The following is a 24,877-nucleotide window of genomic DNA, read 5'->3' on the forward strand; positions in this document are numbered from 1 at the left end:
TCCAACCCCAGAACAGGCTGCCTTCAGGCCTTCAACCTCCAGTGGGCTTGCAGACAGGCTTCAGTCTTTGTTATCAACCCCAGGACTCGCCGATGATGGGACCTCGAACTCCTGGCTTGCCAGCCTAGAGTGTCACCGGCCTTGGTGCCACCTGCCTGCACAGATCTCCCCTATTTTGTTTTCCCTAAACCCTAACTCCCCACTCTTATCACCAAAGTCATCTTTACGAACCTAAAAAATAACTGTGTCTGAACCACGACTTCAACACTCATCGCAGCTTGGCACCATCCTGACTGAGAGCGAGAGATATTGGCAGGGGGTGGGGGAGGGCTGGAGAGGGCGGGGGGGTGGGGGATGGGGGATGGACAGAGAGAGAGGTATAGAAGGTAGTGGACAGGGGAACCTGTGCAGTATAAGTACATCAGCTGTGAATTTCCTAATATGAGAGCTCGTTCGTATGTAGAGGTTTGTAAGGTGGGTGTTCATAACCTGAGAAGTCCTGTGTTGTTGATTATTGCTCTTCAATGCTGGACTATTTTTAGTTTCTACAAAACTCCACATCTTTAGACAAAAGTAGCAAACTCTTACTGTTGACTTTCTCTTAAATATTAAGAGCAAATAATACAATGCAATTTTCTACTTATTCCCCTTCATCTCCTTCAAGTTAGACCTCAGATGTTAAAATAAAACAACATCACAGTCCTTTTTAAGCAGGGGTAAGACTTGAAATTTGAAGTAAAACTCCATAACCTATTCAAAGTAATCTTTGGCCCATGATGCATATTTAAGCGAATTCCATTTGCCTGCAATTAGCCCATATCCCAAACCATTTTTCACTGTGTACCTGTCCAGGTGTCTATTATGTGTTGTTATTGTACTTGCCTTAACCGCTTCCTGCAGTGGCTTGTTGCATAAATACATCAGAGTTGCCCCTTGGGTTCCTTTTTAAATCTTGCTTCTGTCTTAAACCTCTGCCAATTACATATCCAGTTAGCTATAGTAGCTCTCCATGGATCCCATGTGATACATTACAGATGAGGCTTCCATGCAGGACCTTGTCAGAGGCATTGCTAAAGTCTCTAAAGACAACATCTACTACCCTGCCCTCATCAGTCCACTTGGTTACTTCTTCACAAAAAAAACACTAACAGATCTGATAGACAATCATTGTCTATCAAAATGCTAGTGGATCCTGTTCCTTAGAATCCCATCTAGTAATTTATCCACTTGCAACCCTGTAAGGCTTATCTTTGCTGCCATTAAATAACAGAAAATGAGCCACCCTCCAGTCTTCCAGAACTTCACTCATGGCTAAAGATGATGCAAATATCTTTGCAACAGCCTCTGCAATTTCTTCCCTTGCTTCCCACAAGGTACTAGGATGCACTTAGTCAGTCCCTGAGAATTTATCCATCTTAAAGTGCTTTGAACTTCCTTGTCTTTAGCAATCCTTATTTAGTCCAAGACTTGTAACTTATTTGCCTTGGTTCCTTAGCTTCCATGATCTTTACCACAGGAAGGAAAAATGATGACAAGTATCCTTTAAAAATCTTATCCATCTCATGTAGCTCCATGCATAACAGCCATGCATAACAACCATGCTGGTCTTCAAGGGGACCTGTTATCTCCCTGGCCTCTCTTTTATTCTTAATCTACCTGTAAAATCTCTTGGGACTTTCCTTAACCTTACCTGCCAGATCCATCTCCTGTATTTTTGCTGTGCTGATTTCCCTTGTAAGTGTACTCCTGTATTTCATATATATTTGTTCCCAGCTACCTAATCCTGATGTGTACCTCCTTGTCCCAGATCAGAGCCTCAATATCTCTCAATAACCAAAGTTCCCTAAACTTCCCAGCCTTGTCCTTCAACCTAATAGGAACATGCTGCCCCTGAACTCCAGTTACTGCACTTGTAAAAGTCTCCCACTTATCTGATGTCCTTCTATCTGCAAACAGTCTCACCCATCTAACTTCTGCAAAATCCCATTTAATGCCTCCAAATTTGGCTCTAACTCAGTGTATGACCTTACTTCATAGACCATTCCTGTCTTTCTTTAGAACTATTTTAAAACTAATGGAATTGTGGTCACTCATGCAAAGTGCTGTGGTCACTACACAGTCAAACACAGCAAGGAGTTCAGAATGCAGTCCTCTTGCCTCTAGCTTATGCAAATAAGCTAGCATGGTCCGCGGTAAGGTCAGAAATTCAGCTGCAAGCTCTGATGACCCTATCCCAACCATAGCCATCAGCAAACCTCATTGATATCAAGATTAATTAAGTCTTGTGGGTAGCTTCCTAGAGGCATTTGGCATCATTTGACCATAGACCAAAGTAAGAGGTTGCGTGTGGTAGAAATTTTATAATTTAACTGAATGGTATGAGAGAGAGGTTGATGAGATCCATCAATAGTAGGGGACAGAGGGTCCAGTGAGATGGAGGAAGTGAGCGAAATACATGTTAGTAGGGAAGTGGTGTTAGGTAAATTGAAGGGATTAAAGGCAGATAAATCCCCAGGGCCAGATGGTCTGCATCCCAGAGTGCTTAAGGAAGTAGCCCAAGAAATAGTGGATGCATTAGTGATAATTTTTCAAAACTCGTTAGATTCTGGACTGGTTCTTGAGGATTGGAGGGTGGCTAATGTAACCCCACTTTTTAAAAAAGGAGGGAGAGAGAAACTGGGGAATTATAGACCGGTTAGCCTAACGTCGGTGGTGGGGAAACTGCTGGAGTCAGTTATCAAAGATGTGATAACAGCACATTTGGAAAGCGGTGAAATGATCGGACAAAGTCAGCATGGATTTGTGAAAGGAAAATCATGTCTGACGAATCTCATAGAATTTTTTGAGGATGTAACTAGTGGAGTGGATCGGGGAGAACCAGTGGATGTGGTATATTTGGATTTTCAAAAGGCTTTTGACAAGGTCCCACACAGGAGATTAGTGTGCAAACTTAAAGCACATGGTATTGGGGGTAAGGTATTGATGTGGATAGAGAATTGGTCGGCAGACAGGAAGCAAAGAGTGGGAATAAACGGGACCTTTTCAGAATGGCAGGCAGTGACTAGTGGGGTACCGCAAGGCTCAGTGCTGGGACCCCAGTTGCTTACAATATATATTAATGACTTGGATGAGGGAATTAAATGCAGCATCTCCAAGTTTGCGGATGACATGAAGCTGGGTGGCAGTGTTAGCTGTGAGGAGGATGCTAAGAGGATGCAGGGTGACTTGGATAGGTTGGGTGAGTGGGCAAATTCATGGCAGATGCAATTTAATGTGGATAAGTGTGAAGTTATCCACTTTGGTGGCAAAAGTAGGAAAACAGATTATTATCTGAATGGTGGCTGATTAGGAAAAGGGGAGGTGCAACGAGACCTGGGTGTCATTATACACCAGTCATTGAAAGTGGGCATGCAGATACAGCAGGCGGTGAAAAAGGCGAATGGTATGCTGGCATTTATAGCGAGAGGATTCGAGTACAGGAGCAGGGAGGTACTACTGCAGTTGTACAAGGCCTTGGTGAGACCACACCTGGAGTATTGTGTGCAGTTTTGGTCCCCTAATCTGAGGAAAGACATCCTTGCCATAGAGGGAGTACAAAGAAGGTTCACCAGATTGATTCCTGGGATAGCAGGACTTTCATATGAAGAAAGACTGGATGAACTGGGCTTGTACTCGTTGGAATTTAGAAGATTGAGGGGGGATCTGATTGAAACGTATAAAATCCTAAAGGGATTGGACAGGCTAGATGCAGGAAGATTGTTCCCGATGTTGAGGAAGTCCAGAACGAGGGGTCACAGTTTGAGGATAAAGGGGAAGCCTTTTAGGACCGAGATTAGGAAAAACTTCTTCACACAGAGAGTGGTGAATCTGTGGAATTCTCTGCCACAGGAAACAGTTGATGCCAGTTCATTGGCTATATTTAAGAGGGAGTTAGATATGGCCCTTGTGGCTACGGGGGTCAGGGGGTATGGAGGGAAGGCTGGGGCGGTGTTCTGAGTTGGATGATCAGCCATGATCATAATAAATGGCGGTGCAGGCTCGAAGGGCCAAATGGCCTACTCCTGCACCTATTTTCTATGTTTCTATGTTTCTATCAAAAATAAAAGGCAAATTAAAAACTTCAAGGTATTCTTACGAAGTTGCTTTTGATTTTCTATTTTTGAATTTCCATGGCTTCTTGGCAATTCAGCATTGGGTAACTAGCCCATTATTTTCAGAAATACAGTAGACGTTTTGAAGAATTTCCAGAGAGTTGTCAGGATTAATATTTGTTTTGGGATGGTATTAGCTTGATGCTGGAATATGCCGCAGTTTCGACGTTATACTCCTGATAATTATTTCTGTTGACAAATCTAGAACATTGAAGTTTTGTATTCAGGCACTAGTTTATCACCAACAATTGAAGACAATATTATTACCTAGGGTGTAAATTACTTAATTGTTTTTTGCTTGTATCTAGTCAAGTGCAATTGAAGGGCTTCTTGTGTTGCAGGTTGGGACCAACACAATGGACAATCCATTGCTGAAATATAGTGCAAAGGAATATTTCTTCAAGGCTGCACTGTGCCATTTTATTGTTGATGAGCTGAATGCCAAGGTGAGTATTACTTCATTAAATATATTACATATATATAATATATTTTGTAAATATGAAATAATATATTTTATAGTTCATATAATAAAGTCCATGTTCTTGGATTAAAATGAAGCTTGACCTGATAAGAAAAAAGGGCACTTGATTTCTGCCAGTTATTATATCACCAGTTAGAATTGATGTGAACAGTCACTACCTAGGGCTCAAGAATGAATTTCCTTCCACTGAAACATAAGTTAGCAATCTCACATGATTTAAGAATAGAAAAGACTGGTATGTTGTTGTTCTAAGAACAAGCTTACATACATTTTGGAGGAGAAAAATAGTATATTATTTTAACAATTATTTTGTTTTCTTTACACTTGTATACTGGAAATGACATTAAATATTCTTGAATCTTGAATTTGTAGTTTTCATTTCAATACCATAAAATCTCATGAAATCTTTGGAAGACTTAGAAGCAGATTTAGAGGTAGTTGCTTTTATAACAATCATCGTGTGAATTGTTAGCAGCATTGCTTGGAAAATCGGAGCTCCCATATCCAAAGAAGCTGCCTATTGCATGAGATAGTAATGAAGGTAATGCACACAGTTAGGGTGGTGGGGTGGAGATACATTTCTACTAAAGGAGGTTTAAGGAGCTCCTTCCCTCTGCTAGCCTGTAGGTCTCCCTTGGGCAAGGTGTAGCACCTGCTTAGCCCACCCTGATCAGGGTCACATGAAGCCACGCGAGCTGGTGGTGGATGGTTGTATGAGCAGCTGGTGCATATCACAAGCCCTGGTTGTGTAATCGTTGGTGCCAGGCAGACAATCTCTGAAGAGTATTGATAATGGCTGGGGTCACCTGTCTTGTGAAGCCACTGCCCAGAAGAAAGCAACGGCAAGGCACTTCTGGAGAACAATTTGCCAAGAACAGTCATGGTCATGGAAAGACCATGATTGCCCAATTCATACGACATGGGTCAGGATGATGATGAATGCTCATGGTGTTGCTGGGAGAGTTGAGTAACAGACCTGACTCTGTCTGATTTATATTCTGATGTTCCAGAGAGATTAATTTGGCAAAGAACATAGTGGTTGCTTTACGATTTGTGTTTTTAGTGCTGGGACACTAATTATTTTAATCTGTGGGATTTGGCAAATCCAATGTTTGTTTTCCATCCCTTTTTGTGAAGCTGCCTAGAACTTCTTTAGTCCTATACTCAGGGATATTGATGCATTGTGTTTCGGGGCGTGAATTCCAGGGTTTAGACCAGTAACAGTGAAGGAATGGTGATCTAACTCTGGATGATTTGCAACTTGGAGGGGAATTTGTTGGAGTTCATGTGCATTGTCCCTCTTGTGGAAGAGGTCACATGTTTGTGGTGGGTGATATGGAAATGACTTAGTGGCTTGGAGCCACAGTGCATTTTGCGGATGGTACACCCTGCAGCCACTGGGCTCTGAAAGTGCAGGTAAGGATTGTTTAGGGTAGCGCATGGGGTGCTAGCCGAGTGAGCTGCTCTGTTCTGGATCATGTCAGGCTTCCTGAGTGTCATTGGAGCTGCACTCATTCAGACAACTGGAGACTATTCCATCTCCCTCCAGACTTGTACCTTGCAGATGATGGAAGGGCTCTGGGATATCCGGAAGTGAGACTCAACACGGGTTACACAGGCATCTTGCAGCCATCTTATTTGTAGTTGATCCAGTGAAGTTTCAGGCTAATCTGTAAACCCTGTAATGTTTGAGAGGTGGGAAGAGAGGTATTTTCTCCTAGAGGATGGAGAGTGGTGCAGTCCATCCCACAACAGAACTGAAATTAAAACTCTTAGCTCTTTATTCCCAGTGACTTTCTTCTCAAAACAGAGGGAGAATAATAATCCTAATTTTTATGTGTAAATAATTAATGGTGATGTTGGCACAGATTTCATGGGAAGAAACTGAAGCAACCTCTGGTGTATTTATCTGTGCTGGTGCATGTATAAATCAGGAAGGTTGTGTCAGTGAAACCCTGCTCACCCACTGAGCACGATTCTGCTGCCAGCACTTAAACTCTCCACTGGTCTTTGCATGAAATTAGGATAATTATCCAGTACTCCCAGTCTGAAGGTCGCGGCTTAATCGACCATATGTAGCTTAATTAAATGATATGCAAGTCTCAAAGAGCCTGTGTGGCTTTGAAATTTTACTCTTCTAATTGTGGGGTTTAGTTCCCTTAAAAAGAAAATGGAGTAAATACTTGAAAGATTCAAAGCAACCTGAAATAATTATTTTACATTTTTTATATTCTACTTCTAACTTTTTGTATTACCAGTCCTCTTTTCCCCACCTAGAGTGATTGTTTAATCCCAGCTTCTTCTTGCTGGTTCGGGAAGAAGGTCTTCTGAGGAAAGCTTGGGCAGAATATGGTTGTATCCGTTTGAGTTCAGATGATTGTCAGGTAACTTTGTTTGAAGTATCCTGACAGATCTTAACAGAGTGGATGTGGAGAGTACATTTTCTCCTCTGGGAGAGTCTAGAATAAATAAGATGCTGACAGTGTAAGAGATGAGGTGATGTATATAAAAAAAAGTTTTTTTGTGTTACAATTTCTTGAAACTTTCTCAAATAGAGGGAACAGAATGTTTGGATTTTATTTTAGGCAGGTTGTGTGATTAGGCCTGATTGTCATTCACCAGTGGACAAGTGTAATGGAGAACAAAATGATTGTTACTCCAGATCTGATGCACCACAAAAAAAAACAGTAAGCATTAAGAACACCATAAATATAAGTATGTCAATTATTTTATAATTTAGAATTGAGAGTGCATTGTGGAATAAGCTATAATCTTACTAATCATTCAAGGGATTGAGTGACCTCCTCCTTACCCTAATGTACATGTTGGTATAGTTCATTCTGTGTATTCCAGTGAGCCTATTTTCTGGTTGGAAAAACCATTCTGCCCAACCAGCACAACAGCACCAAAAGTTTCCTGTGCAGGTTGCTGAATTTAACCCACTAATTGACAATTGTAGCTGACATGCCCACGAAATGTTCCCGTCAACTGAACGTTATGTACGGCAAAAGCCATTCTTTTGTTGACGAATTTGAGTTAATACTGTGCCAATGTATTGTGTCCATGTCATCTCAATGTGTGGGGAATGAAATTAAATTCTTGATTTTATTTTTTTTAGCTTGCTTTAGAGAAGTATGAAGAAATGTTTCCAGCATTTTCAGACTCGCGAGAATGCAAACTTTTAAAGGTATTTGTTGAAAATCAAATAAAGAGATGGACACATTCTGTTCGCATTTGAAATAGCAAGTTCAGTTCTTGCATAACAGGAAAACCACTAATAAGGACTGAGAAATAGAAAACTACTTGTACAGTGCATTTAACACAGTAAAGTACCATGTGGCATTTTATCAAATTAAAATATGAACATCAAGCCATGTATGAGATGACCAAAAATCCAGTCAAATAATTAGCTTAATTATTTCAGTGAGGGAAAAGGAGCATTGCAGGGACTTACAGGAAGAAATTCTAGATTTTAAGGCTTTTGGAATTAAGTATAATGCTGTCAATAGCGGAGCAACTTTTGCATTTGGTGATGATTAATCAGTTAGAAATACAGGAAAGCAGATTAAAAATAAATGGATGAGATGAAAAATTGAGCATAAGGATGTGAACTGGGAGTGATTTATAGATTAAAGAGAATTTTAATAATTGGATCATATTAAGGTGACCTCAAATGTGTTAGGGTGATGGAACTTGTTGCATGTTAGGACATGGGAATTAGAAATACAATAATCAGTATTGATAAAACTGAGCGTAAGTTGTCACAATACCCTCATTGTTAAAAATCAGATGTTGGGCCCAATGTGAAAGAAACGATTGGGTTTAATTCAGTGCAGAAATGCTTGCAGCACACAGCCGCTGGGTTTCACAAACATGCAAACCTCAAAAGTGCAGGTACTTGTGTTCCAGCAGTTTCCCCATTGGTGGGCTCTTCACTAACTAGACTCCTATTAGACTCTGCAGCAAGAGCATGAAGCTCTGAGATTTCCAGTACTTGTGTTGTAAGTTCTCAACTCAGACAAGGTGCAGGGACTTCCTTCTATTTCAACAGAAGAGAAAAATTGCAAGATTAGTATTGATTTCCAAAAGAATTCCTTATATAGGTAGTTTTGTGTTTTTGTTGTTTATATTATTTTAAAACTTTAGTTTAATTTTGGAATGTTTTTCAAAAAGTGAAAAGCAAAATACTATGAATGCTGGAAATTGGCAAGTGATCTTGGAAGTACTCAGGAGGTGGAGAGGGAAATAGTGAATGTTTCAGATTGATGATATTCTAAAGAAAAGCCACTAACCTGAAGCATTAACTCAATTTCTTCCTTAAAAGGCTGCCTGATTAGGTGAGTGCTTTAGTGACTGACAGCATTTAGGGTTGGGGTTTGGTTTGTTTTTTACTTGGTGGGTGGCAGCCAGCATGAGAGGTCTTACATTGGTGGTGCAGCATGTGGTTTAAAAAAACCTCGGGTGCTTTTCGGCTTTTTATCGGACGCGGTGATCAGCACGGGGACAGTTAAGAGGTATAAGGGGAGCAGCCATTTTTGGAGTGGGCATTGTTAGAGTGGTGTGGCTTTGACTCAACAGGCTGAGGTGAGAACAGGCTCGGTAAGCACAGGCAAAGTTTCTATGTAAGTAAGAAAGTTTCTAGTAAGTTTTTTTTTTGTCTGTTAATACATAGCTAGTGTACTGAGAATGGATCTGGAGGAAGTGGTGTGTTCCTTGTGTGAGATGTGGGACGTTTTGGAAACCTCCAGTCTCCCTGACAGCTAATCGGCACAAAGTGCATTGAGCTGCAGCTCCATGTAGACCATGTTAAGGAGCTGGAGCTGTAGCTCAGTGACCTTTGACTCGTACAGGAAGATGATAAATAGGTCCTCCCTTGGTTGCAGGAGGCAAGTCCCTGGGAGAGGGAAAGGGAATAAGCAGCCATTGTAGAGGACTCTTCTGGCTGTTCCTCTCAAGAATAAGTATACCACTTTGGATAGTGGGTGGGGTGGGGTGTGGTGCCCTACTGGGGGAAGCTGCAGTGATCAGGTCTCCAGCACTGAGTCTGGTTCTGTGGCACAGAAGGGAAGAGGAGTGCAGTTGTGCTAGGGGTTCCATAATCAGAGCAGCAGAAAGCTGGCTGTCTGGATGGGAAAGAGACAAACTGGACTCAGACTCACCAGTTCTTGGCTCCATCCCTCCCCCTCCTGTCTTCTCCTATCATTTTGGATCTCCCCCTCCCCCTCCCACTTTCAAATCTCTTACTAGCTCTTCTTTTAGTTAGTCCTGACGAAGGGTCTCGGCCCGAAACGTTGACTGTACCTCTTGCTAGAAATGCTGCCTGGCCTGCTGCGTTCACCAGCAACTTTTATGTATAAAGCTGGATGGTATGTTGCCTCCCAGCTGCCAGGGTTATGGATGTCTCAGATTGGGTCCACGACTTTCTAAATGGGGAGGGTGAAAGAGTACAGGTAGTTAGGCAGAAAGCTGAAAAGCTGGATTTCTGTTTGTGCCACGTGCCCGTGAGGATAGAATTATTTAGCAGATGAATGCATGGCTGAAGAATTGGTGCATGGGGCAGGTTTCAGATTTCTGGATCATTGGGATCTCTTCTGGCAGTATAACCTGTGCGAAAAGGACAGGTAACACCTGAACTCGAGGGAAACCAAAATGCTTGTGGGCAGGTTTACTAACTTGGCATGGGGGTGAGAACTGGAGTGATAGGGCTGAGAATGGGGCTGCTGGTATACAAGTAGATGCAGCATCTAAGTGTGACCGTGAAGAAGAACAGGCTGATGATAGGGCAAAATTACAGTCAGTGGGAGGAGTTAAAGAGCAACGGGGGGGGTGGCAAAATCAAATAGGGTGATGTTATATTTGAATGCGTGCAGAATACTGAATAAGGTAGATGACCTTTTGACAGTTAGAGATTTTGTGGGCATCTCCAAGCTGTGGCTGAAAGAATATTATAGCTTGGAGCTTAACAACCAAAGATACGCATTTTATCAAAAGGACAGGCAGGTAGGCAGAGGAAGTGGGGTGGTTCTATTTGTAAAACATGAAATCAAGTCCTTAGAAAGAGGTGACAAGGAATCAGAAGATGCAGAATCTTTGTAGATGGATTTAAGAAACTGCAAGGATAAAAAGACCCTGATGGGAGTTATCTACAGACATCAAAACAATAGGATGTGGGCTACAAATTACAACGGTAGATAGAAAAGGCATGTAGAAAGGGCAATGTTGCAATAGGAATGGGGAATTTCAATATGCAGTTAGATTGAGAAAATTTGGTTGGTGCTGAATTCCAAAAAAGGGAATCTGCAATATGCCTACCAGATGGCTTTTTAGAGCAACTTGTGGTGAACCCATGAAGGGAATGGCAATTCTGGGTTGGGTGTTATGTAATGACCAGATTTGATTAGGAAGTTTATGGTGAGGGAACCCTTAAGAGGAAGTGGTGTAATTCACCCTGCAGTTTGAGAAGGAGAAGCTAAAAATTGGATGTATCATAATTACAGTGGAATAAAGGGAATTACAGAGGCATGAAAGAGGAGCTAGCCGAAGTTGATTGGAAGGGGACACTAGCAGAGATGACAACAGAACAGCAATGGATGGAGTTTCTGAGGGAAATGCAAAAGGTGCAGGAAAGATGTATCCCAAAGATGAAGACGTATTCTAAAGGGAGGATGAGGCAACCATGGCTGACAAGGGAAGTCAAAGGCAGCACAAAAGCAAAAGAGAGGACAGATAATATAGCAAAAATTAATGGGAAGCTAGACGACTGGGAAGTTTTTAAAAACCATCAAAAGGCAACTAAAAAGCCATAGAGAGAAAAAATGAAATAAAATATGAATATAAAATATAAAATATAAAACTGGACAATAATATAAAAATATGAAAACAAAGTTTTTTCAGATGTTTAAGAAGTAAAAGAGAGACTAAGTATATATTGGACTGCTGGAAAATGACATTGGAGAGGTAGTAAATGAGGGATAAAGAAATGGTACATGAACTTATTAAGTACTTTGAGTCAGTCTTCACTGTAGAAGACGTTAGCAGAATACCAGAAATGCAAGAATGTCTGGGCTTGCAAGTGAGCGTAATTGCTATTGCTAAGGAGAAGGTGCTTGGGAAGCTGAAAGGTCTGAAGGCAGATAAGTCACCTGGACCAGATGGACTACACCCCAGGGTTCTGAAAGAGGTGGCTGAAGAGATTGTGAAGGCAATAGTAATGATCTTTCAAGAATCATTAGATTCTCAAATGGTTCTGGAAGACTAAAACGTTGCAAATGTCATTTTACTCTTTAAGAAGGGTGGGAGGCAAAAAAAAAAAGGAAATTATAGGCCAGTTAGCCTGACTTCACTGGTTAGAAATTTGTTGGAGTCTATTACTGAGGATAAGGTTTTGAATTACTTGGAGGCACATGATAAAATAGGCCCAAGACCTTAAGGGGAAATCTTGCCTGACAAATCTGTCGGAATTCTTCGAGGAAATAACAGGCAGGATAGACAAAAGGCGAGGCAGTGGATGTTTATTTTGATTTTCAGAATGCCTTTGACAAGGTGCTGCACATGAGGCTGCTTAACAAAATAAGAGCCCATGATATCACAGGAAAGGTACTGGAATGCATAGAAGATTGGCGGAGTGGCAGGAGGCAAGAGTGGGAAGCCTTTTCTGGTTGGCTGTAAGTGACTGTTGGTGTTCCACACGGGTTTATGTTGAGACCACTTCTTTTCATGTTTTATGTCAATGATTTGGATGAAGGAATTGGTGACTTTGTGGCCAACTTTGTAGACAATACGAAGATGGTGTAAGGGCAGGTAGCAATGAGGAAGCAGCGTGTCTGCAGAAGGCTTAGACAGTTTTGAGGAATGGGCAAAGGAGTGGCAGATGAAATATAAAGTAGGGAAGTGTATGGTCTTGCACTTTGACGGAAGGAATAAGGGCATAGACTATTTTGTAAGTGGGAAGAAAATTCAAACATCAGAGGATTTGGGATTCCACTTGAAAGATTTCCTAAAGGTTAACTTGCAGGTTGAGTCAGTGATAAGGAAGGCAAATGCAGTGTTAGCATTCATTTCAAGAGGACTGGAATACAAAAGCAAGGATGTGATGCTGAGGCTTTATAAGGCATTGGTGAGTCCACATTTGGAGTATTTTGAGTAGTTTTGGACCTCTTATGTAGGAAAGGATATGTGGCATTGGAGAGGAAGTTCCTGAGAATTGTCCCAGGAATGAAAGGGTTAACATATGACAAGCTCGAGGCCTGTACTCAATGGAGTTTAGAAGAATGAGGGGGGATCATATTGAAACCTATCCAATATGAAAGGTCCGGATAGCGTGGATGTGGAAAGGATGTCTCCTGTTGGGGAGAGTCTAGGACTAGAGGTCACAGCCTCAGAACTGAGGTATGTCCATTTAGAGCACATGAGGAAAAAGTTATTTTTCAGGCAGAGGGTGGTGAATTTGTGGAATTCTTTGGCACTGATGCTGGGCAGGCCAAGTCATTGGTTAGATTTATGATGTTGGTTGATAGGTTCTCGATTAATCTGTGCATGAAAGGTTATGGGAGAAGGCAGGAGAATGGAGTTGAGTGGGAAGTGGATCAAATGGTGGAGCAGACTTGATGGGTTGAATAGATCTTATGGTTGATTTTCAAATATTTTCTTGCATTTTTGTGTGTGAACACTGTTCTGCACTTTCCACCATCTTCCCAAATCCACTTAGTTCGATTTGCCTGTGACAGGGTTTGCCTTTGAGATGGTAATTTCCAAAGAATTAACCTCAGGAGATCCACTTGATTGTTAGCTCTTTGCCTTTGACCAAAACTTTTTGAGCCTGAGAATGGGCTGACTTTGACTCTTTTCAGAACCAGGGCGGCTGTAACAGGTGACAGTTACAAGACCAATAGGACCTTTGTTGGGGGTGACATGGATGGGAAGAGTTTGAAATTGGACTAGGGAGGTACAACAGACCGCAGGGGAAGATTTGGATTTTCTTTGCAGGTGGGGTGGAGGTTAAAATCACAATATGGGATCGGTTTGTGCAGTGGTGGGGATGAGATCAAGGATGAAGATTATTAGTATTACTACTGGGCAGACATGTTGGTCCAGCAACATGCTGATAAAACCACATTGTCTGAGGGTGTCCGAGACTGAGGACAATGTGGTTGTAAATCTCATGCCAGCTCTAAAGGTGTGCGGCATAGGAGGTGACTCCATTCACTGGGCTGGAGTTGGAAGACACACACTACTAAAAAGCTCAGTAGAATTTCCAAGGTGTTGCAAAACCATCTATCGTGCTCACTCCAGAAGAGTAAAATAATTTCTTCCTCGTTTGCCTAAAGCAAATTAAAAAAAAAAGATGCTGCCTGGTTCGTTTAATTTTCTTGGCCACATTCTTTTGTTCAGCAGTGTTTGTAAGTGAAGTATACCCAATGCTACCACAGAACCAGACATCCTCCCTCCCCCCACTTTAGCTCCTACCTCTGCACTGTCAGTGCTTTAGTCACAGCTAGGTTAACGAAGTCTGGATAATAACCTTATTGTGCATTCATATCTGTCATTATAATAATCCATCTTTCTTCTTGGTAGAAATTGCTTGAAGCACATGAAGAACAGAACGGTGATGCGTACACTGAAGCAGTAAGTACAGACAGTTTGCAAATATTGATGTTCTGTTGTTTCAAACTTCCAGGTTTCATAAGTCAAGTAATTATGAGAATTTTGCTTTAATTGTTTAATTCACTTAGCTAACCACTCGGGAAATAATCTGCACACTAAGTAGTGCAGTGCATGTATGAAATATGCAGTGGTGCATGGAAGTCGTCTTCTGATGCTGTGGCATTGACAGTGTTCCCACTCAGAAGCTGCAGCTCCCGCAAAGGAGACTTCTAAGCTTGAAAAGGCAGGGTATGGTGGGCAGCATTAGCTAACGTAACACTGTGGAAGATTCAGACCTTGGGAGCATTTTGGAAGAAAAGAATGTGTGATCAATTGATGGTATAGTTGAGGAGATGGTAAGTTGTAAACGAAAATTATTTTAAAATTTGTTATGTGTTCTTTCCTGGTTCAGCTCAGGGTATTCACATATAAAGGGAGATGACACACGAGTTCAAGGCCACAAGAAAACACTTTATTAGAACTAGCACAAATGCAATACAAAAGGAAAAAATGAATTTCTATAGTAGCAGAACAGAAATCAAAATAATACTCATCATGCTCTAAGTGAGTTGATCTGTGGACTGGCTCCATGCAGCCTCTCCTGAAGTTCAGGTCTAACTCTGACTCGACATACTCTGACTCTCTTCAACGTACTGTTCCTAGTTTAGCACAAGTCACTAGCTGTGACCTAGCCTACGACAAAACTCTCTTCTCCCCCCACCCCGCTCTCCCCCCCACCACTGCACAAAGAAAGTGCCTCTGTTTATACATACCCTTTAGGATCTTTCAAAGCAAAACATAATACTTTTCCACCCCTTAGTGGTAACACTTACAAACTTCAGGCCAATCACAATAATGTAGGAAAACAGGGTTAACAGGTGTGTAAGGAGGAAAACATCATGCATTATCTCATCTCAGGGAGGTGCATTTGTACAGATCTCCAGCTCATTATGACCTTCCAAACAGACATCATTTCATCTTCGAGCATCTATTTCATTCTGATATAGACCAAGGAAGAATCAGTTAACTCTTTCCTTACAAAAGTGAACTATCCTGTCTGGAAATCAGAAGCAATAACGAAGGAGAGTGCAGTAGCCTTCGGACAAGCATTCTTTTCAGTTCACTTCAGAAGTAATTAGTTTCAGTACAAGGTCAACCACCTGTAACTTCAATTGAGTTTCCCTCTCTCCATTCTTGCTGCCTAACCCTCTATGTACCTTTAGCATTCTTTTTCTCATACTGTAAATGTGAGTTCCAGTAGTTTTCCTACAGTCCTGATTGAAAAGCCACAGAACCTGGGCCTCTGTACCTTCATCTACAACTGGATCCTCGACTTCATAACCAGAAGACCAGATCGGAACTAGCATCTCCATCTTGCTGACAGTCAACACTGGGGCACCACGGGGATGTGTGCTGAGTCCAGTGTTCAACTCTCTCTACACAGCGTGTGGCTAGGCAAAACTCAAGCACCATCTATAAATTTGCTGATGATGCAACCATTGTTGGCAGAATCTCATATGGTGATGAGACGGCATACACAAGTGAGATATACCAGCTAGTTGAGTGGTGCCACAGCAACAACCTTGCACTCAACGTCAGTAAGACGAAAGAGCTAGTTGTGGACTTCAGGAAGGGTAAGACAAGGGAACACAAACCAGTCCTCATAGAGGGATCAGAAGTGGAGAGAGTGAGCAGTTTCAAGTTCCTGGGTGTCAGTGTCTCTGAGCATCTAACCTGGTCCCAACATATCGATGCAGCTATAAAGAAGACAGATAAATATTTCATTAGGAGTTTGAAGAGATTTGGTTTATCACATAAAACACTCAAAACTTCTACAGATGTACCATGGAGAGCATTCTGACCAGCTGCATCACTGACTGGTATGGGGCAGCTACTGCGCAGGATCAAAGTAAACTGCAGGGAGTGGTAAAATTAGCTCCATCATAGGTACTAGCCTCCGTAGTATCCAAGACATCTTCAAGGAGCAGTGCCTCAGAAAGGCAGTCTCCATCATTAAGGAGCCCCGTCACCCAGGGCAAACTTGGCAACAAAGCCATTTATTCCATCATCTAAATCATTGATATACAGCATAACCAGATGCTGTCTGAACACCAATCCCTGTGGAACACCACTAGTCAAAGGCAGCCAACCAGATAAGGATCCTTTTATTCCTGCTTCCTGCCTCCTACCAATCAGCCAGTGTTCGAACCATGCTAGTAACTTTCCTGTAATACCATGAGCTCTTAACTTGGTAAGCAGACTCGTGTGGCACCTTGTCAAAGGCCTTCTGAAAATCCAAATATACATCCAAGGCATCCCCTTTATCTATCCTACTTTTAATCTCCTCAAAGAATTCCAACAGGTTTGTCAGGCAAGATTTTCCCTGAAGGAAACCATGCTGACTTTGTCCTATCTTGTCCTGTGTCACCAAGTACTCCATCACCTCATCCTTAACAATTGACTCTTGCATTTTCCCAACCACTGAGATCAGGCTAACTGGTCTTTAATTTCCTTTCTGCTGCCTTTTCTCTTAAAGAGTGGAGTGACATTTGCAATTTTCCAGTCCTCTCAGTCAATAATTCTTGAAAGATCATTACTAATGCCTCCACAATTACTACCACTACCTCTTTCAGAACCCTGGGGTGCAGTTCATCTGGTCCAGGTGACTTATGGTCTTTCAGCTGTTTGAGCACCTTCTCCCTTGTAATAATAACTGCACTCTCTTCTCTTCCCTCACACCCTTTGACACCTGGCACACTGCTAGTGTCTTCCACAGTGAAGACCGATGTAAAATACTCTAGTTCATCTGCCATCTCCTTGTCTCCTGTTATTAATTTTCCAGCCTTATTTTCTAGCGGTCTTATATCCTCTCTCATCTCTTTATAATTTTTAGCATACTTGAAAAAGCTTTTTCTATCCACCTTAATATTGTTTGCTAGCTTGCTTTCATATTTCATCTTTTCCCTCCTAACGATCTTTTTAGTTGCTTTCCATAGGTTTTTAAAAACCTCTCAATCCTCTATCTTCCTGCTAATTTGTGCTTTGTAAAATGCCCTCTCTTTTGCTTTTACATTAGCTTTGACTTCCCTTGTCAGCCACGGTTGTACTTTGCCATTTGAGTATTTCTTTTTTTTTGGAAAACGTCTGTCCTGCACCTTCCTCATTTTTCCCAGAAACTCACGCCATTGCTGCTCTGCTGTCATCCCTGCCAGCATCTCCGTCCAATTTACTTTGCCCAACTTCCCCCTCATACCACTGTAATTTCCTTTACTCCACTGAAATACTGCTATGTCAGACTTCACTTTCTTCATATCAAATTTCAAGTTGAACTCTATCTCATTGAGATCACTGCTTCCTAAGGAATGCTTTTAACGATTGCATCCTCCAAATCTTCATTTTCATTGTAACATTCAAGATGTTGATACCTTAATTATTTGTAGTTACTAAGTTATTGAAGTACTGAAAACATTTCATTTTCACTACTGGCCATTTCAGGCATCTCCAAACCTGAGTGCTTGAAACCACAGTGAGCAAAACAATCCTGAGTTGTCTTGCTGCTTATTTCTTGCCATCTATCAGTGACCAAAACCGCTGGTTTTTGAACTCAAAGACAAGCAACTGACACTATTTTAAAAACTGTTTACTCTAAACATGATGTAGTGTCTAATAGCTACACAAATGTGTGTGAATGTTGCTAGTTAGAAACTGTTTGGCGACACTCTCCTGTCACAATTAAGCAGCATAGTATACCAAACAAATGAAGGGAATACTGAATATTTTCTTGATTAGTTTTTGTTCTTGAGGATTTGTCCCAAATAAACTGCTGCACTGATTAACCGATGGCCCAATTAACTGGAACTCTCTGTATTTTGTTTTTGGTTCTGTATGTTATGTATGTTTCGTTGGTGCACCATGGTCCAGAGGAACTTTGTTTCGTTTGGTTGTATGTATGTTCAGTCAGATGACAATAAACTCAGACTCTGAAACTTCTGCATTCTGAAGCATTAATTCTGTTCTCTCCACAGTCTGCTGAGTATTTTCAAAATTTTATATTTTTAATTTGAGTTTTCAGCATTACAGTTTCTTGCTTTTCACTTAACGACATTCTTTTGGGCAGAGAAGGTTAGAAGTGCATCCCAAAGTCTAATTGTTCGAATTGAACTACAATTTATTCCTGACCGAAGAGAACTCAGATCCTAGAATGAATGAATGAATGTGGTGCGTTTGATGTTTTAGAGATACAGCACAGTAACAGGCCAGTGAGATTGCGCTGTCCAGTTACACACGTGATCAGTTAACCTACTAAGCTGTGTATCTTGGGACTGTGGGAGGAAACCAGAGCACTCAGAGGAACCCCGCACAAGTGACTGGGAGATACTCCTGACAGACTGTGGTGGAATTGAACCTGGGTTGCTGGCACTGTAAAAGTGTTATGCTAACCACTGTACTACCATGCCTTGCACTGTTGAAATTCTGATTAGAGACCAGAATTTTTAAGCCTCCTGCCCCCCTCCCAGTTCAAAGGCACTTTAAAGATGACCACATTTTCTCTGTACATGTATATTGCATTTCTGATATTGTTAATTCCATAGCTGTAATTTTCACTTGATCCTGTAGGTGAAGGAATTTGATTCCATATCGAGGCTGGACCAGTGGCTTACAACAATGTTACTGCGCATCAAAAAATCCATCCACGGAGAAGGAGACCTGAAATGAACCATAATAAGGCATTTTGCCAAACTTGTGACCTGCTATTATGTGTACTGGGTTGTGACAAACTTGGTTATACCTGTTTCAATGTTTATAATTAGGTTTTGTTTTCTTTGTGTAATCTGCCAGTTATTGTAAGTTAAAAATATATTCTTGTGCTCACTTATTGAATAATGCCCAACATGGGAACTGGTCCTAGCCATAAACATCAGTGCTACAAAGGGCATGGTAAAAAAAAACTCAACATTTTGCTTGAAAACTGTTCTGAATGTTAGTGAAGTTAAAATTCTTCTGTTAATACAAGTCTATTGGGTAGTACTTCAATAATGCAGCAAAGGATTGTGAGGAAATGTGCAAGAACAGAAGGGTCTGAAATACATGTACCCTGAATAAACCGTTAGTTGGTGTAAGTCCAACAAATGCCACACCTCTAATTTTTAAAATAATAACTTTTAATGGCATTGTGTTCAGAAAGCAAAATATAATTTAATCTTTCCTTTATTTTACTGAGGAGGTATTGTAGATGTTGATTTGAATACCATTTTTTCATTGTCCTTTGCAGCTGACTATAAAGATCTAGTAAAACAAAAGGGCAATGTGATTGTTTCACTATATATTTTAAAAAATTGTCATTTCATTTACAGTTGTGATTTGAATAAGGTCTCTCTGACATTTAGAATAGGTTATTGGTTTTTAAGTGATTGGTGGTTCATTTTAAGACTTCTCTGGTCAAGGATGTTTCTTAAAAAGAGTGTTTTTATTTGATTATTTTGTGTTTGCAAATTTTCTTTTTGTTAGCTAGGTGGTTCATCGACATAATGGAAAAGGCTTGTTTATGCACTGGTTATGTAATATAGTGGCAGCCACAGGCTTCGTCTGTTTACATTGCATAATTGATAAGATAGAACCTTTTCCAATTTACTGTATCTGAAAGGATTGCAACTACATGGATATGCTAAGTATTTTATATGAAAGTTTCTTTTTGTAAATTCAGAATTCAATATTTTGTGAAAGGCTAATGCTAATTTTCCATGTCTCTGTCTTCTGTGCACTTGTGTATATGTCTAAATTTATAACAGTCTGACTGTACAGATTGTTCCAGGCAAGCTTTCAACTGCAAACACATTTATCACCATAAGCAGTCTATTCAGTTGGCTCTGCTAGTACTTGGGAAAATTATGGTGCTCTGGTGTAAGTAATTGAAAAGCATTGATGCCATTGGTCAAGTACTGCTTTCCACAGATGGAAGTAAGCAGTGTTGGCAGTTTCATTTCTCTTAGTGGACAGATAGAGTTAACAAACTGAAGAACTGAGATTAGAGAGTAGAAGGTTGTGCAAATGTGTTTAGGTGTCTGGCTCCAGATTATATACTTCACAAAATAAATACATTCCATCCCACATACAATCTTTATAAGCCAGGCACTTTTAATATTGGGTCCCTGTATTGGGGGAGCTTATAGTATCTTAAGGTATAAATACGGGTTAGAGTTTCGTTACCATTTTAACGCTCAGTATTACGGTGGACTAGCTGTTTTCTATGGGAGTACTATTCTCATTTTAAATAAGCAAAGGACTACATTTTATGTGACAAAGTATATTTTATTTCACATTATTGTGAAGCTGTATCATTGGGATTGGGCCCGAAACATTTTTTTTAAATCTATAGACCCACTGTGGGCATTAAGTGATAGTGGATGCACCCTGCATGAATAATGTTCTTTTACTTTGCAAATGTAAAAGTGCTATATCCTGACAAATGAACACAAAGCTGTTTAGTTTGGGTTATGAAGATTTCTATACTTTCACAGTGAAAATTGCAGCCAAGTCCTTGCATTAATGCTAGCTGGGTCTGAATTGCTGTCTATATTACTTGTGCTTTTCACCATCTATTCAGCTATTCCATTTGGTGATGTTCTGTGTTCTGTTCTAAGTGTTTTGAAATGCGATATTTTTAAAAATGAAATCCTCAGCTGTTTAACCTAAGAATAAAATGAAAAGAATTAGTTATTTTTAACTATTGGATAGAGTAATAGAATTTAGTATAATACTGGATTTTGTTGTGAATGCAGAAGTTAGTGTAAGTTTTGGGTGCTGCTTTTTCTAAATCTATTCATAGTCTGGAATTGATGTTTGGAACATTGTAAAACTGCACTTTACCAAGTAGAGAAATGCTCACTTGAACTAATTCTTCAAACATTTATGAAATTATGTCAAATCCATTGTTAAAATCATTAAGTTTGATTCTTAACTACTATTACAGATTTACTGTAATGTCTAGTTATTCATACCAGAACTTTTATATTCAAATGATAATAATGAAGAAAAATACTTTGCTTTGGGAAACTAATGGAGACAAATGTACCTTTGCAGGTTCACAAATGCTGATGTTGCATAATCAACGTTACATTGCAAATAAGCATACGGGCACTCTAGTGAGGATGAAGTAATTTAACTATCTTCCATTGCATTCCTGAAATACGTCTGTGCAGTTACATTGCTAAATGGCCCCAACCTGCTTCAGCGGGAGGTTTTGGCAATTGGCTTTCAAGCTCATAAAGTTCCCGCACATGTTTTGAAGAGGTGGTTTAGGAGCCTGATTACAATATTTGTTGTTGGGCATTGGAGAACAGAGTCCCTTAAATGGGAACCTACTCTCCTTCATCCCATACAGTACTAAGATAAATGTATTTACCTATTACTGGTAATGCACTGCAATTTGGTCCAATATGTAAACAGTCATGCATGGAGATGCCTTGTAATATATATCGAGCTTTCCCTTCCCTTCCAAGATCTGGTGCCGTGATCGGCAGATCTTTTCGGAAAGGGAATTCAGTGCAGACATATCTGAAAGCCTTTTTCATTGAGCTTCTGCAAAAAACTATATTTGTCTTTAATAGAATAATTGTTGATAAATTGTGACAACTTTGGGGTATGCACCTTTTAGTCTCTATATGCCATACAGCGATTCATAATCTTTAGTGTAGGAATGAAAGTCTTGAGTTGGAGTAGGAAAGGAATTAAAAGGAAAAGAACCATACTAAAGACTGGCTCTAGTATAAAAAGGTTACTTAACATTACTTAATTCTTAACACCCTTGTTTTAAATTGTGTTTCTTTTTTGTTGTCAGGTGACCAGAGACAATTTTGTCAATTGACTAGGTATTTATTCCAGCATATTATCTGTTATGGTGTTAAGCTTTTGCCACTAAGTTGGTGGATTGTATGCCTGTTCCAATGTGTTGTGTTGTGTTCTGAAGCGTTGTCCGAGTGTAACTGTTCACATTCAGCATGTTACGAGGCCATATGAACAATGTTATCAGATCTACATATTATAAATCGGTTTAAGATCTAATGCATCAGGACAATCTATTTGTGATGTTTAGTCTTATTTGCAAATCTGGTGCTTCTGGGCAGAAGCAGTAATTGGTCTGTTGCTGAGATGACCTAAATTTCTCAATGAAAATAAAACATTCAAAGTATTATCAAGGCTTCATTTCTTCATTTTAATCTCTTACAGCATATCTTTAAGGCCAATTCTTGGTCTTTTATTTATACAGAGTTCAAATAAAGTGTACCTTTATTTATTTATTTCAAGTGTACCTTTACTCTACAATTCCAACAATCCTACAGCTGTAAGAGTATCCTCTTGTCTCATATTTGCAAAATAATAAGCCAATACAAACCCTTGACTGATTCCATATGGCTCAAGTCTTCTAGAGATGTCAGACTGATGACTGATGAAAATGCTCACTCCTTTTTCTCCTCTGATTTTCCATTCCACTTCTATCTAATATCTTTCCTGAATCTGTTTTTTGGGGGGTGGGGTGACATGGTAGCATAGTTATTAGTGTAAGGGCATTGCAGTGCCAGTGACTAGAGTTCAATTCCCCCCACTGCGTGTAATGTTCTCCCTGTGACCGTATGGGTTTCTTCTGGGTGCCTCACTTATCTCCTACATTCTAACGATATGCAGGTTAATTGTTCACATGGGGTTATATCAGTGGCATGGGCTCATTGGTTAGAGGGGCCTGGTACTGTGCTGTACCTGCAAATAAAACAAAATTAAGATAAGCAGCTGAGCATTGATTCTTTCCCTTCATCACTGACAAAATGAAGTGGAAGAAAGGCATGTTGCAGACTGGAGCAAAAGTGTGACTCTTTTTCACTCTGAATATTCAATTGGGCACTTAGTCAAATGCACAGTAGTACAACTGAGGCATTTTCACTGTCAGTCATGTGTAACTAATGTAACATTGCACAAGACCAAATGTCAGCATTGAAAGAGGTAGACCCAATGAAGCTGTCTTCCACAAAGATTCATGCCGAGCTTGACTGAACTGCTGTGTAAAAGGTCACCCTTGTTACAATGGAAAAGTAAGGCTGAAAGTTTGACCTTCTGTAAACTCTGCTTGCATGGTGCTCAATCATTATGGACATCTCTGAGCTCAGTTTAAAACTGCTTACTGTGCTCAGAACTTTGACAGGAATTTTTCGGTCATTGCAGGCAGTGAAAGAAAGTTCGGAAAACTCAGAAAGGCACGTGGTTATATTCAGAACCCCTATTCCCATGGAGTACACACGGGTGGGTATGTTCTCATCTTGATGCCCAACAAGCCATGTCCATAGGCTTAGGCAGTCGTTGAGATGTGCATCTTTCAGCAGGTGGAGCTTGAGCTGTGCATATTCATTAGTCTCCTGTGGGGGTCAAGTCCTGATCACTCTGCCTCCAAGCCTGAGAACTACTCTGCATGTCTGTAGCTGCTCCATGCCCTGTGTCAGTGTACAGATCACTTGAAAGGTCATCATTGATGACCTCTAGTTGAAGAAAGGTCTGCTATTTTTCAATAGTTTGGGGTGTTGTGGATAGTCTGGAGGATTGTCAGAGGTTACAGCAGGACATCGATAGGATGCAGAACTGGACTGAGAAGTGGCAGACGGACATCAACCCAGGTAAGTGTGAAGTGGTTCATTTCGGTAGGTCAAATTTGAAGACAGAATATAATATAAATGGTAAGACTCTTGGCAGTGTGGAGGAGCAGATGGATCTTGGGGTCTTTGTCCATAGGACATTCAAAGCTGCTGTGCAGGTTGACAGTGTTGTTAAGGAGGCATATGGTGCGTTGGCCTTCATCAACCATGGGATTGAGTTCAAGAGCCGTGATGTAATGTTACAGCTATATAAGACTGTTCAGTTCTGGTCACTTCACTACAGGGTGGATGTGGAGAGTGCAGAGGAGATGTACAAGGATGTTGCCTGGATTGGAGGGCGTACCTTATGAGAATAGGTAAAGTATACTTGGCCTTTTCTCCTTGGAGTGACGGAGGATGAGAGGTAACCTGATCGAGGTGTATAAGATGATGAGGGGCATTAATTGTGACCGTGTGGATAGCCGGAGGCTTTTTCTCAGGGCTGAAATGGCTAACACGAGAGGACATAGTTTTAATGTGCTTGGAAATAGGTACCGAGGGGATGTCAGGGGTAAGTTTTTCACACAGAAGGTGCTGGGTGCGTGGAATGCACTGCCAGTGGTGGTGGTGGAAGCATATACAATAGGGTCTTTTAAGAGCTTCTTAGATAGATACATGGAGCTTAGGAAAATAGAGGGCTATGTGGTAGGGAAATTCTAGGCAGTCTCTACATAGTCAGCACAACCTTGTGGGCTGAAGGGCCTGTAATGTGCTGTAAATTTCTCTGTTCTATGTTCTACTTTTCCTTCAGAGAAGACAGTGTGGCTCTGTTAGAGTTGCTGGATTTTCTCAGAAGTGCAGACTGTGTTTGGCTCTGCGCATGATCCAAGTTCCCCTGCAGAACCTAGCTTTCTCATAACTCAGACGGACTTCTACGTGAAGTGTATTAATCTTGATCACTTCAGCTTCGGCAGAGTAAAGTCAAA

At 40.7% G+C, this 24,877-nt stretch overlaps 1 protein-coding gene across 1 annotated transcript in view; it reads left to right on the top strand.

Moving 5' to 3' along the window:
- Positions 1 to 22,454, top strand: part of LOC140201439 (beta-soluble NSF attachment protein) — a 41,391-nt gene extending 18,937 nt beyond the window's left edge. The window contains exons 8-11 of the mRNA XM_072265550.1: positions 4,493 to 4,597; positions 7,751 to 7,819; positions 14,206 to 14,256; positions 18,892 to 22,454. Of these exons, the coding sequence (XP_072121651.1) occupies positions 4,493 to 4,597; positions 7,751 to 7,819; positions 14,206 to 14,256; positions 18,892 to 18,990 (324 nt within the window). The 3' untranslated portion in view covers positions 18,991 to 22,454. The remainder of the gene's footprint in view (positions 1 to 4,492; positions 4,598 to 7,750; positions 7,820 to 14,205; positions 14,257 to 18,891) is intronic.
- The last annotated feature ends 2,423 nt before the right edge of the window (positions 22,455 to 24,877 follow it).

This window comes from Mobula birostris, chromosome 8, assembly GCF_030028105.1.
Source record: "Mobula birostris isolate sMobBir1 chromosome 8, sMobBir1.hap1, whole genome shotgun sequence".
Taxonomy (NCBI): Eukaryota; Metazoa; Chordata; class Chondrichthyes; order Myliobatiformes; family Myliobatidae; genus Mobula; species Mobula birostris.